The following is a 12,671-nucleotide window of genomic DNA, read 5'->3' on the forward strand; positions in this document are numbered from 1 at the left end:
TGACCCTCCGACAGTGCGGTGCTCCCTCAGCACTGACCCTCCGACAGTGCGGTGTTCCCTCAGCACTGACCCTCCCGCAGTGCGGTGTTCCCTCAGCACTGACCCTCCGACAGTTCGGCACTCCCTCAGCACTAACCCGCCAACAGTGCAGTGTTCCCTCAGCACTGACCCTCCGACTGTGCGGCGCTCCCTCATCACTGACCCTCCCACAGTGCAGCGCTCCCTCAGCACTGACCCTCCGACAGTGCGGCGCTCCCTCAGCACTGACCCTCCGACAGTGCGGCGCTCCCTCAGCACTGACCCTCCGACAGTGTGGCGCTCCCTGATCACTGACCCTCCGACAGTGCGGCGCTCCCTCAGCACTGACCCTCCGACAGTGTGGCGCTCCCTCATCACTGACCCTCCGACAGTGCAGTGTTCCCTTAGCACTGACCTTCCGACAGTGCGGTGCTCCCTCAACACTGACCTTCCGACAGTGCAGTGTTCCCTCAGCACTGACCCTCCGACAGTGTGGCGCTCCCTCAGAACTGACCCTCCGACAGTGCGGCGATCCCTCAGCACTGACCCTCCGATAGTACGGCACTCGCTCAGCACTGACCATCCAACAGTGCGGTGCTCCCTCAGCACTGACCCTCCAACAGTGCAGCGCTCCTTCAGCACTGACCCTCTGACAGTGCGGTGCTGCCTCAGCACTGACTCTCAAACAGTGCGGTGCTCCCTCAGTACTGACCCTCCGACAGTGCGGCGCTCCCTCAGCACTGACCCTCCGATAGTTCGGCGCTCCCTCAGCACTGACCCTCCGACAGTGCGGCGCTCCCTCAGTACTGACCCTCCGACAGTGCGGCGCTCCCTCAGCACTGACCCTCCGATAGTTCGGCGCTCCCTCAGTACTGACCTTCCAACAGTGTGGTGCTCCCTCAACACTGACCTTCCGACAGTGCGGTGTTCCCTCAGCACTGAACCTCCGACAGTGCGGCGCTCCCTCAGCACTGACCCTCCGACAGTGCGGCGCTCCCTCAGCACTGACCCTCCGATAGTACTGCGCTCCCTCAGTACTGACCCTCCGACAGTGCGGTGCTCCCTCAGCACTGACCCTCCGACAGTGCGGTGTTCCCTCAGCACTGACCCTCCCGCAGTGCGGTGTTCCCTCAGCACTGACCCTCCGACAGTTCGGCACTCCCTCAGCACTAACCCGCCAACAGTGCAGTGTTCCCTCAGCACTGACCCTCCGACTGTGCGGCGCTCCCTCATCACTGACCCTCCCACAGTGCGGCGCTCCCTCAGCACTGACCCTCCCACAGTGCGGCGCTCCCTCAGCACTGACCCTCCCACAGTGCGGCGCTCCCTCAGCACTGACCCTCCGACAGTGCGGCGCTCCCTCAGCACTGACCCTCCGACAGTGCGGCGCTCCCTCAGCACTGACCCTCCGACAGTGCGGCGCTCCCTCAGCACTGACCCTCCGACAGTGCGGCACTCCCTCAGCACTGACCCTCCGACAGTGCGGCGCTCCCTCAGCACTGACCCTCCGACAGTGCGGCGCTCCCTCAGCACTGACCCTCCCACAGTGCGGCGCTCCCTCAGCACTGACCCTCCGACAGTGCGGCGCTCCCTCAGCACTGACTCTCCGACAGTGCGGCGCTCCCTCAGCACTGACCCTCCGATAGTACTGCGCTCCCTCAGTACTGACCCTCCGACAGTGCGGTGCTCCCTCAGCACTGACCCTCCGACAGTGCGGTGTTCCCTCAGCACTGACCCTCCCACAGTGCGGTGTTCCCTCAGCACTGACCCTCCGACAGTTCGGCACTCCCTCAGCACTAACCCGCCAACAGTGCAGTGTTCCCTCAGCACTGACCCTCCGACTGTGCGGCGCTCCCTCATCACTGACCCTCCCACAGTGCGGCGCTCCCTCAGCACTGACCCTCCCACAGTGCGGCGCTCCCTCAGCACTGACCCTCCCACAGTGCGGCGCTCCCTCAGCACTGACCCTCCGACAGTGCGGCGCTCCCTCAGCACTGACCCTCCGACAGTGCGGCGCTCCCTCAGCACTGACCCTCCGACAGTGCGGCGCTCCCTCAGCACTGACCCTCCGACAGTGCGGCACTCCCTCAGCACTGACCCTCCGACAGTGCGGCGCTCCCTCAGCACTGACCCTCCAACAGTGCGGCGCTCCCTCAGCACTGACCCTCCCACAGTGCGGCGCTCCCTCAGCACTGACCCTCCGACAGTGCGGCGCTCCCTCAGCACTGACTCTCTGACAGTGCGGCGCTCCCTCAGCACTGACTCTCTGACAGTGCGGCGCTCCCTCAGCACTGAACCTCCGACAGTGCGGCGCTGCCTCAACACTGACCCTCCGACAGTGCAGTGTTCCCTCAGCACTGACCCTCCGACAGTGCGGCGCTCCCTCAGCATTGACCCTCTGACAGTGCGGCGCTCCCTCAGCACTGACCCTCCGACAGTGCGGCGCTCCCTCAGCACTGACCCTCTGACAGTGCGGCGCTCCCTCAGCACTGACCCTCCGACAGCGCGGCGCTCCCTCAGCACTGACCCTCCGACAGTCAGGCGCTCCCTCAGCACTGACCCTCCGACAGTGCGGTGCTCCCTCAGCACTGACCCTCCGACAGTGCGGCGCTCCCTCAGCACTGTCCCTCTGACACTGCGGCGCTCCCTCAGCACTGACCCTCCGACAGTGCGGCACTCCCTCAGCGCTCACCCTCTGACAGTGCGGCACTCCCTCAGCATTGACCCTCTGACAGTGCGGCGCTCCCTCAGCACTGACCCTCCGACAGTGCGGCGCTCCCTCAGCACTGACCCTCTGACAGTGCGGCGCTCCCTCAGCACTGACCCTCCGACAGCGCGGCGCTCCCTCAGCACTGACCCTTCGACAGTGCGGCGCTCCCTCAGCACTGACCCTCCGACAGTCAGGCGCTCCCTCAGCACTGACCCTCCGACAGTGCGGTGCTCCCTCAGCACTGACCCTCCGACAGTGCGGCACTCCCTCAGCACTGACCCTCCCACAGTGCGGCGCTCCCTCAGCACTGACCCTCCCACAGTGCGGCACTCCCTCAGCACTGACCCTCCCACAGTGCGGCACTCCCTCAGCACTGACCCTCCCACAGTGCGGCACTCCCTCAACACTGACCCTCCGACAGTGCGGCGCTCCCTCAGCACTGACCCTCCCACAGTGCGGCGCTCCCTCAGCACTGACCCTCCCACAGTGCGGCACTCCCTCAGCACTGACCCTCCCACAGTGCGGCGCTCCCTCAGCACTGACCTTCCGACAGTGCGGCACTCCCTCAGCACTGACCCTCCCACAGTGCGGCACTCCCTCAGCACTGACCCTCCCACAGTGCAGCGCTCCCTCAGCACTGACCCTCCGACAGTGCGGCACTCCCTCAGCACTGACCCTCCCACAGTGCGGCACTCCCTCAGCACTGACCCGCCGACAGTGCGGCACTCCCTCAGCACTGACCCTCCGACAGTGCAGCGCTCCCTCAGCACTGACCCTCCGACAGTGCGGCACTCCCTCAGCACTGACCCTCCGACAGTGCGGCGCTCCCTCAGCACTGACCCTCCGACAGTGCGGCGCTCCCTCAGCACTGACCCTCCGACAGTGCGGCGCTCCCTCAGCATGCTCCGCTATTTTAGGATGAATGTGGCCTTCACAATTATTGTTCCAAACATGTCTCACTGTCTCTCTCTGTCTCTCCCTCTGTCTCTCTCTCTATTTGTCTCTTTCTGACTTTCTGTCTCTTTTTATTTACCTCTCTCCCGCTTTATCTCTCTCTCTCTGTCTCTCACTTTCTGTTTCTCTTTCTGGCTCTCTCTCTCTCTCTCTCTATCTTTTTCTCTCCCTGTGTGTCTCTCTCTCTATTTCTCTCTCTATCTTTCTCTCTGTCTCCCTCTTTCTCTGTCTGCATGTCTCTCACTTTCTGTCTCTCTCTTTGTCTCTCCTCTGTATCTGTGTGTCCCTCTCTCTGTGTGTCTCTCACTCTCTTTCTCTTTCTGTCTCTCACTCTCCATCTCTCCCTGTCTCTCTCTGTCTTTCCCTGTCTCTCTCTCTCTCCGTCTCTCTGTCTCATTGTCTCTCTCTCTCTCTGTCTGTCTCTGCCTCTTTCTCTCCCTCTCTTTCTCTATTTCCATTTCTGTTTCTCTATCAGTGGATGGTGATCCTCACTTTGTCATCAGGATCCCGCACTCGAACGAGACCATTTGTTTCACAGTGGACGGACAGGCGGACGACACCTTGCGTTTGGTCGAGGACTCGGTCTCAGGTACGGTGGCAGTGGGGGGGAGCTCACCTATCCACTGGCATGAAGGGATATGGGGGTGTATGGAGTTAAATCACAGGTCAGAAATGATCTCAGTGTATGGCAGAACAGGCTCAAGGGGCGGAATGGGCCTTCTCCTGTCCCTGTGTAACAGGCTCGAGAGGGGCTGAATGGGCCTCCTCCTGTTCCTGTGTAACAGCCTCGAGAGGGGCTGAATGGGCCTTCGCCTGTCCCTGTGTAACAGGCTCGAGAGGGGCTGAATGGGGCCTCCTCCTGTTCCTGGGTAACAGCCTCGAGAGGGGCTGAATGGGGCCTCCTCCTGTCCCTGTGTAACAGGCTCGAGAGGGGCTGAATGGGGCCTTCGCCTGTCCCTGTGTAACAGCCTCGAGAGGGGCTGAATGGGGCCTCCTCCTGTTCCTGTGTAACAGGCTCGAGAGGGGCTGAATGGGCCTCCTCCTGTTCCTGTGTAACAGGGTCGAGAAGGACTGAATGGGCCTTCGCCTGTCCCTGTGTAACAGGCTCGAGAGGGGCTGAATGGGGCCTTCGCCTGTCCCTGTGTAACAGGCTCAAGAGGGGCTGAATGGGCCTCCTCCTGTTCCTGTGTAACAGCCTCGAGAGGGGCTGAATGGGGCCTCCTCCTGTTCCTGTGTAACAGCCTCGAGAGGGGCTGAATGGGGCCTCCTCCTGTTCCTGTGTAAGAGGCTCGAGAGGGGCTGAATGGGGCCTCCTCCTGTTCCTGTGTAACAGGCTCGAGAGGGGCTGAATGGGCCTCCCCCTGTTCCTGTGTAACAGCCTCGAGAGGGGCTGAATGGGGCCTCCTCCTGTTCCTGTGTAACAGGCTCGAGAGGGGCTGAATGGGGCCTCCTCCTGTTCCTGTGTAACAGGCTCGAGAGGGGCTGAATGGGCCATCTCCTGTCCCTGTGTAACAGGCTCGAGAGGGGCTGAATGGGCCCCCTCCTGTTCCTGTGTAACAGGCCCGAGAGGGGCTGAATGGGCCTCCTCCTGTTCCTGTGTAACAGGCTCGAGAGGGGCTGAATGGGCCTCCTCCTGTTCCTGTGTAACAGGCTCGAGAGGGGCTGAATGGGCCTTCTCCTGTCCCTGTGTAACAGGCTCGAGAGGGGCTGAATGGGCCTCCTCCTGTCCCTGTGTAATAGCCTCGAGAGGGGCTGAATGGGGCCTCCTCCTGTCCCTGTGTAACAGGCTCGAAAGGGGCTGAATGGGCCTTCGCCTGTCCCTGTGTAACAGCCTCGAGAGGGGCTGAATGGGCCTCCTCCTGTCCCTGTGTAACAGTCTCGAGAGGGGCTGAATGGGCCTTCGCCTGTCCCTGTGTAACAGCCTCGAGAGGGGCTGAATGGGCCTTCGCCTGTCCCTGTGTAACAGCCTCGAGAGGGGCTGAATGGGCCTTCGCCTGTCCCTGTGTAACAGCCTCGAGAAGGGCTGATATGGGTGACACGATAGCACAGCTCCAGGGTCCCGGGTTCGATTCCCGGCTTGGGTCACTGTCTGTGTGGAGTCTGCACGTTCTCCCCGTGTCTGGGTGGGCTTCCTCCGGGTGTTCCGGTTTCCTCCCACAAGTCCCGAAAGACGTGCTGTCAGGTGAATTGGACATTCTGAATTCTCCCTCTGTGACCCGAACAGGCGCCGGAATGTGGCGACGAGGGGATTTTCACAGTAACGTCATTGCAGTGTTTTTTTTAAATTCGTTCATTGCCCATCTCTAATTGCCCTTGAGGGTAAACTACATTGCTGAGGGTCTGGAATCACATGTGGGCCAGACCTGGTAAGGCAGGCAGAGTTCCTTCCCTAAAGGACATTACGACAATCGCCAGTGGGTTCATGGTCACCATTAAACTTTTAATTCCAGATTCTTACTGAATACAAATTTCGCCATCGGCAGTGCTGGGATTTGAACCTGGGTCGCCAGCATTACTGTGGGTCTCTGAATTACCAGTCCAGAGCCAATACCACTACACCACCACCTCACCTTGTGTAAGCCGACTTGTGACACTGATAAAGATTATTATTATTAATAATACTCGGTACCCTCGTTTTTCTGTCACTTGCTTGGCCTAACATTTATTGTCCATCCCTTTTTTTTTTAATTTAGAGTACCCAATTCATTTTTTCCAATTAAGGGGCAATTTAGCCCGGCCTATCCACCTACCCTGCACATCTTTGGGTTGTGGGGGTGTGGTGAATGTATTACTGCTACCATTCACGTATTACATTACATTGTATTGTATTATGTTGGTGCCCTTGTGGGCTCCGCCCCCTCGGGGGTGGTATATAGATCTACAGCCTGTAGGCGGCTCTCAGTACAGAGCAGTCGCAGGCAGGCACAGTCCTAGCTGATTAAAACCACTGCTCACTTCTACTCTCCGTCTCGTGTGAATTGATGGTCGCATCAGGGGGGCCCAGACACGGGGGGAATGTGCAAACTCCACACGGTCGGTGACCCAGAGCCGGGATTCGAACCCGGGACCTCGGCGCCGTGAGGCAGCAGGGCGAACCCACTGCGCCACCCGTGCTGCCCCAATTGTCCATCCCTGATTGCTGAGCCGCCATCTTGAACCCGCTGCCGTCCCCGTGTGGTGTAGGTACACCCACAGTGCTGTTAGGGAGGGAGTTCCGGGATTCTGACCCGGCGACAGTGAAGGAACGGCCGATGTATTTCCAAGTCGGGATGGTGCGTGTGTGTGGGGGTGTGGGGGTGGGGGTGCTCGGAGGGGGGACGTGCAGACGGTGGGTGCTCCCCGTGGCGTCTGCTGCCCTCGTCCTTCTAGGGGGTAGAGGTGGTGGGTTTGGGCGACGCTTGTCGAAGGAGCCTTGGCGAGTGGCCGCCGTGCATCTTGTAGACGGTGCACACAGCTGCCGCTGTGCGTCGGGGGGTGGAGGGAGTGGGTGTTGAAGGTGGGGGTTAGCGTGTCGATCGAGCGGGGGGGAGAGGGGCTGCTTTGTCCTGGATGGTGTCGAGCTTGTCGATTGTTGTCGGAGCCGCGCTCATCCAGGCGAGTGGGAGAGTCCATCACACTCCTGACTTGTGTCCTTGTAGATGGTGGACAGGCTTTGGGGGGAGTCAGGAGGTGAGTTACTCTCCGCAGGATTCCCAGCCTCTGACCTGCTCCGGTAGCCACAGTATTTATACGGTTCAGTTTCTGATCAATGGTAACCGCTCCCCGATTCAGGATGTTGAATTGAATAAATAAACCTGCAATCGAAAAATCGTCACAGAAATGATGGCGCTAATTGCCCTCGAACTTAGCATCTCGCTCGGGCCTAATCCAGAGCTGTGGGGGCAGTTAAGAGCCAATGACATTACTGAGGGGGTGGGGAGGGCATTGGAGCCACTTGTAGGCCCGAACGGATTAAGGATGGTATTAGCCACGCTAAATAGCAGCACAGAGGTTAGTTCTGCTGCCTGATGGCGTCAGGGAACAGCGATCAATTCTGGCATGGGGTGACTGTCTGTGTGGAGTTTTCGCCTTCTCCCCGTATCTGCGTGGGTTCCCTCCGGGTGCTCCGGTTTCCTCCACAGATGTGCAGGTTCGGCGGATTGGCCGTGATCAATTGCCCCTTAGTGTCCCAAGCTTGGGTGGGGATAGAACGGGGGGGGGGGGGGGAGCGGCCCTAGGTTAGGGCGCTCCTTCAGAGAATCGGTGCAGACTCGATGGGCCGAATGGCCTCGTTCTGGACTGCAGGGATTCTAATTGGATGTTCCCTTCCTGAGGGTGGGCGTTAGTGACCCAGGTGAGTTCCAACGACAATCGAGGCTACTTCGCCGTCACCGAGATGGGGGGGGGGGGGGGGGGGTCCGATTCTTGATTCATGAGTCGATTGAATTGCTGCGGTGGGATTCGAACCCGTACCCCCCCCCTCCCCCCCTCTCGCCCCATCCGCAACGGGGTTCATCACGGGCCTCTGGATTACTCACCCTGTGACGGGTCCATAACGCCACCATCCCCATCGCCGCTGGTACCCAGACACAGAGGCTGAAGACAAGAGAGCGAGAGGACGAGGGGGGGAGACGAGGAGAACTTGTATTGTTGATGCAGGAGTTGCTGCCGTCCGGATGGTGTTGTCTGAGAGAGGCGGTGGGAGCTGATTCACCCTCGGAGAGGGGGAATCGGAGGTAGACCAGAAGGGGGAGAATGTGCAGTGATTATGTTGAGGTAAAAAGCGAGGCAGGGGCTGGGGCGTGGGGAGAGTGAGAAAGTGGCCGGGACCAACACAGGCCCTAACCGTCTGTCCCTCTTGACGTCCTTCCCCAGGGGTCACGGTCGACGGCCACTTGGAGGGGGCGCCGGTCAACCCCCAGCATGAGGGCCGCCCTCGGAACTTTTTCGACCGGATCACCGTGCGGGTGGCGGGTCCGGGATCCGGGGGCTACGCGGTCCACGTCGGCCGGGAGGGCGTCAGCCTGGAAGAAGGGAAGAAGCGACTGGCCATCCCGTGGGAGCCCCACTCAGTCACACGCAGGCCCGGACTGAAGCTCTCCGTGTCCCGGGCGGCGGGCGCCAGCCTGTGGCTGGGTGAGAAAACCGGCTTCCTGATCCTCCTCCACCGTCACGCCCACCCCTCCCCGCTCCAGCGCGACCATCTGGGCTTCTACGTGGTGCAGGGTGACGGGCTCTCTCCGGAGGCGCGAGGGATGCTCGGTGAGTAACTCCACTTTCCTCAGACTCCACTCTGCAACTCACTTCACTTCTGCCGGCACATTAATCGGTGACCAGAATGATAATCGCTGAAACATCGCTGAGCCCCTCGATTAGATTCCAGTCTGTAACTCACTCCCAGGTATCTGTTATTCTATATACAAACCACCCCGAACTCCTCGATTCGATTCCAGTCTGTAACTCACTCCCGGGTATCTGTTATTCTATATATAAACCACCCTGAACCCCTTGATTAGATTCCAGTCTGTAACTCACTCCCGGGTATCTGTTATTCTATATATAAACCACCCCGAAGCCCTCGATTAGATTCCAGCGTGTAACTCACTCCCGGGTATCTGTTATTCTATATATAAACCACCTCGAACCCTCGATTAGATTCCAGCGTGTAACTCACTCCCAGGTATCTGTTATTCTATATATAAACCACCCCGAACCCCTCGATTAGATTCCAGTCTGTAACTCACTCCCGGGTATCTGTTATTCTATATATAAACCACCCCGAACCCCTCGATTAGATTCCAGTCTGTAACTCACTCCCGGGTATCTGTTATTCTATATATAAACCACCCCGAACCCCTCGATTAGATTCCAGTCTGTAACTCACTCCCGGGTATCTGTTATTCTATATATAACCCACCCCGTAACCCTCGATTAGATTCCAGTCTGTAACTCACTCCCGGGTACCTGTTATTCTATATATAAACCACCCCGAAGCCCTCGATTAGATTCCAGCGTGTAACTCACTCCCGGGTACCTGTTATTCGATATATAAACCACCCCGAACCCCTCGATTAGATTCCAGTCTGTAACTCACTCCCGGGTATCTGTTATTCTATATATAAACCACCTCGAACCCTCGATTAGATTCCAGCGTGTAACTCACTCCCAGGTATCTGTTATTCTATATATAAACCACCCCGAACCCCTCGATTAGATTCCAGTCTGTAACTCACTCCCGGGTATCTGTTATTCTATATATAAACCACCCCGAACCCCTCGATTAGATTCCAGTCTGTAACTCACTCCCGGGTATCTGTTATTCTATATATAAACCACCCCGAACCCCTCGATTAGATTCCAGTCTGTAACTCACTCCCGGGTATCTGTTATTCTATATATAACCCACCCCGTAACCCTCGATTAGATTCCAGTCTGTAATTCACTCCCGGGTATCTGTTATTCTATATATAAACCACCCTGAACCCCTCGATTAGATTCCAGCGTGTAACTCACTCCCAGGTATCTGTTATTCTATATATAAACCACCCTGAACCCCTCGATTAGATTCCAGTCTGTAACTCACTCCCAGGTATCTGTTATTCTATATATAAACCACCCCGAAGTCCTCGATTAGATTCCAGTCTGTAACTCACTCCCGGGTGTCTGTTATTCTATATATAAACCACCCCGAACCCCCTCAATTAGATTCCAGTCTGTAACTCACTCCCGGGTATCTGTTATTCTATATATAAACCACCCCGAACCCCTCGATTAGATTCCAGTCTGTAACTCACTCCCAGGTATCTGTTATTCTATATATAAACCACCCCGAACCCCTCGATTAGATTCCAGTCTGTAACTCACTCCCAGGTATCTGTTATTCTATATATAAACCATCCCAAACCCCTCGATTAGATTCCAGTCTGTAACTCACTCCCAGGTATCTGTTATTCTATATATAAACCATCCCAAACCCCTCGATTAGATTCCAGTCTGTAACTCACTCCCGGGTATCTGTTATTCTATATATAAACCACCCCGAACCCTCGATTAGATTCCAGTCTGTAACTCACTCCCGGGTATCTGTTATTTTATATATAAACCACCCCGAACCCCTCGCTGAGAATCCAGTCTGTAACTCACTCCCAGGTATCTGTTATTCTATATATAAACCACCCCGAACCCCTCGATTAGATTCCAGTCTGTAACTCACTCCCGGGTATCTGTTATTCTATATATAAACCATCCTGAACCGCTCGATTAGATTCCAGTCTGTAACTCACTCCCGGGTATCTGTTATTCTATATATAAACCACCCCGAACCCCTCGATTAGATTCCAGTCTGTAACTCACTCCCGGGTATCTGTTATTCTATATATAAACCACCCCGAACCCCTCGGTTAGATTCCAGTCTGTAACTCACTCCCGGGTACCTGTTATTCGATATATAAACCACCCAAACCCCTCGATTAGATTCCAGTCTGTAACTCACTCCCGGGTATCTGTTATTCTATATATAAACCACCTCGAACCCTCGATTAGATTCCAGCGTGTAACTCACTCCCAGGTATCTGTTATTCTATATATAAACCACCCCGAACCCCTCGATTAGATTCCAGTCTGTAACTCACTCCCAGGTATCTGTTATTCTATATATAAACCACCCTGAACCTCTCGATTAGATTCCAGTCTGTAATTCACTCCCGGGTATCTGTTATTCTATATATAAACCATCCTGAACCCCTCGATTAGATTCCAGCGTGTAACTCACTCCCAGGTATCTGTTATTCTATATATAAACCACCCTGAACCCCTCGATTAGATTCCAGTCTGTAACTCACTCCCAGGTATCTGTTATTCTATATATAAACCACCCCGAAGCCCTCGATTAGATTCCAGTCTGTAACTCACTCACGGGTGTCTGTTATTCTATATATAAACCACCCCGAACCCCCTCGATTAGATTCCAGTCTGTAACTCACTCCCGGGTATCTGTTATTCTATATATAAACCACCCCGAACCCCTCGATTAGATTCCAGTCTGTAACTCACTCCCGGGTATCTGTTATTCTATATATAAACCACCCCGAACCCCTCGATTAGATTCCAGTCTGTAACTCACTCCCAGGTATCTGTTATTCTATATATAAACCACCCCGAACCCCTCGATTAGATTCCAGTCTGTAACTCACTCCCAGGTATCTGTTATTCTATATATAAACCATCCCAAACCCCTCGATTAGATTCCAGTCTGTAACTCACTCCCAGGTATCTGTTATTCTATATATAAACCATCCCAAACCCCTCGATTAGATTCCAGTCTGTAACTCACTCCCGGGTATCTGTTATTCTATATATAAACCACCCCGAACCCTCGATTAGATTCCAGTCTGTAACTCACTCCCGGGTATCTGTTATTTTATATATAAACCACCCCGAACCCCTCGCTGAGAATCCAGTCTGTAACTCACTCCCAGGTATCTGTTATTCTATATATAAACCACCCCGAACCCCTCGATTAGATTCCAGTCTGTAACTCACTCCCGGGTATCTGTTATTCTATATATAAACCATCCTGAACCGCTCGATTAGATTCCAGTCTGTAACTCACTCCCGGGTATCTGTTATTCTATATATAAACCACCCCGAACCCCTCGATTAGATTCCAGTCTGTAACTCACTCCCAGGTATCTGTTATTCTATATATAAACCACCCCGAACCCCTCGATTAGATTCCAGTCTGTAACTCACTCCCGGGTATCTGTTATTCTATATATAAACCACGCCGAGCCCCTCGATTAGATTCCAGTCTGTAACTCACTCCCGGGTATCTGTTATTCTATATATAAACCACCCCGAACCCCTCGATTAGATTCCAGTCTGTAACTCACTCCCGAGTATCTGTAATTCGATATATAAACCACCCCGAACCCCTCGATTAGATTCCAGTCAGTAACTCACTCCCGAGTATCTGTTATTCTATATATAAACCACCCTGAACCTCTCGATT

The 12,671-nt window shown here is 55.6% G+C and overlaps 2 protein-coding genes across 2 annotated transcripts in view; one reads left to right on the forward strand and one right to left on the reverse strand.

Annotated features, from left to right (window-relative positions):
- Window positions 1-12,671, reverse strand: part of atp2b4 (ATPase plasma membrane Ca2+ transporting 4) — a 386,143-nt gene that overhangs the window by 197,802 nt on the left and 175,670 nt on the right. The gene's annotated exons all lie outside the window — the stretch shown is intronic.
- Window positions 1-12,671, forward strand: part of itih6 (inter-alpha-trypsin inhibitor heavy chain family member 6) — a 106,894-nt gene that overhangs the window by 90,164 nt on the left and 4,059 nt on the right. Inside the window, exons 12-13 of the mRNA XM_072487923.1 lie at window positions 4,158-4,271; window positions 8,537-8,923. Of these exons, the coding sequence (XP_072344024.1) occupies window positions 4,158-4,271; window positions 8,537-8,923 (501 nt within the window). The remainder of the gene's footprint in view (window positions 1-4,157; window positions 4,272-8,536; window positions 8,924-12,671) is intronic.

The sequence above is a fragment of the Scyliorhinus torazame genome, chromosome 22, assembly GCF_047496885.1.
Source record: "Scyliorhinus torazame isolate Kashiwa2021f chromosome 22, sScyTor2.1, whole genome shotgun sequence".
Classification (NCBI taxonomy): Eukaryota; Metazoa; Chordata; class Chondrichthyes; order Carcharhiniformes; family Scyliorhinidae; genus Scyliorhinus; species Scyliorhinus torazame.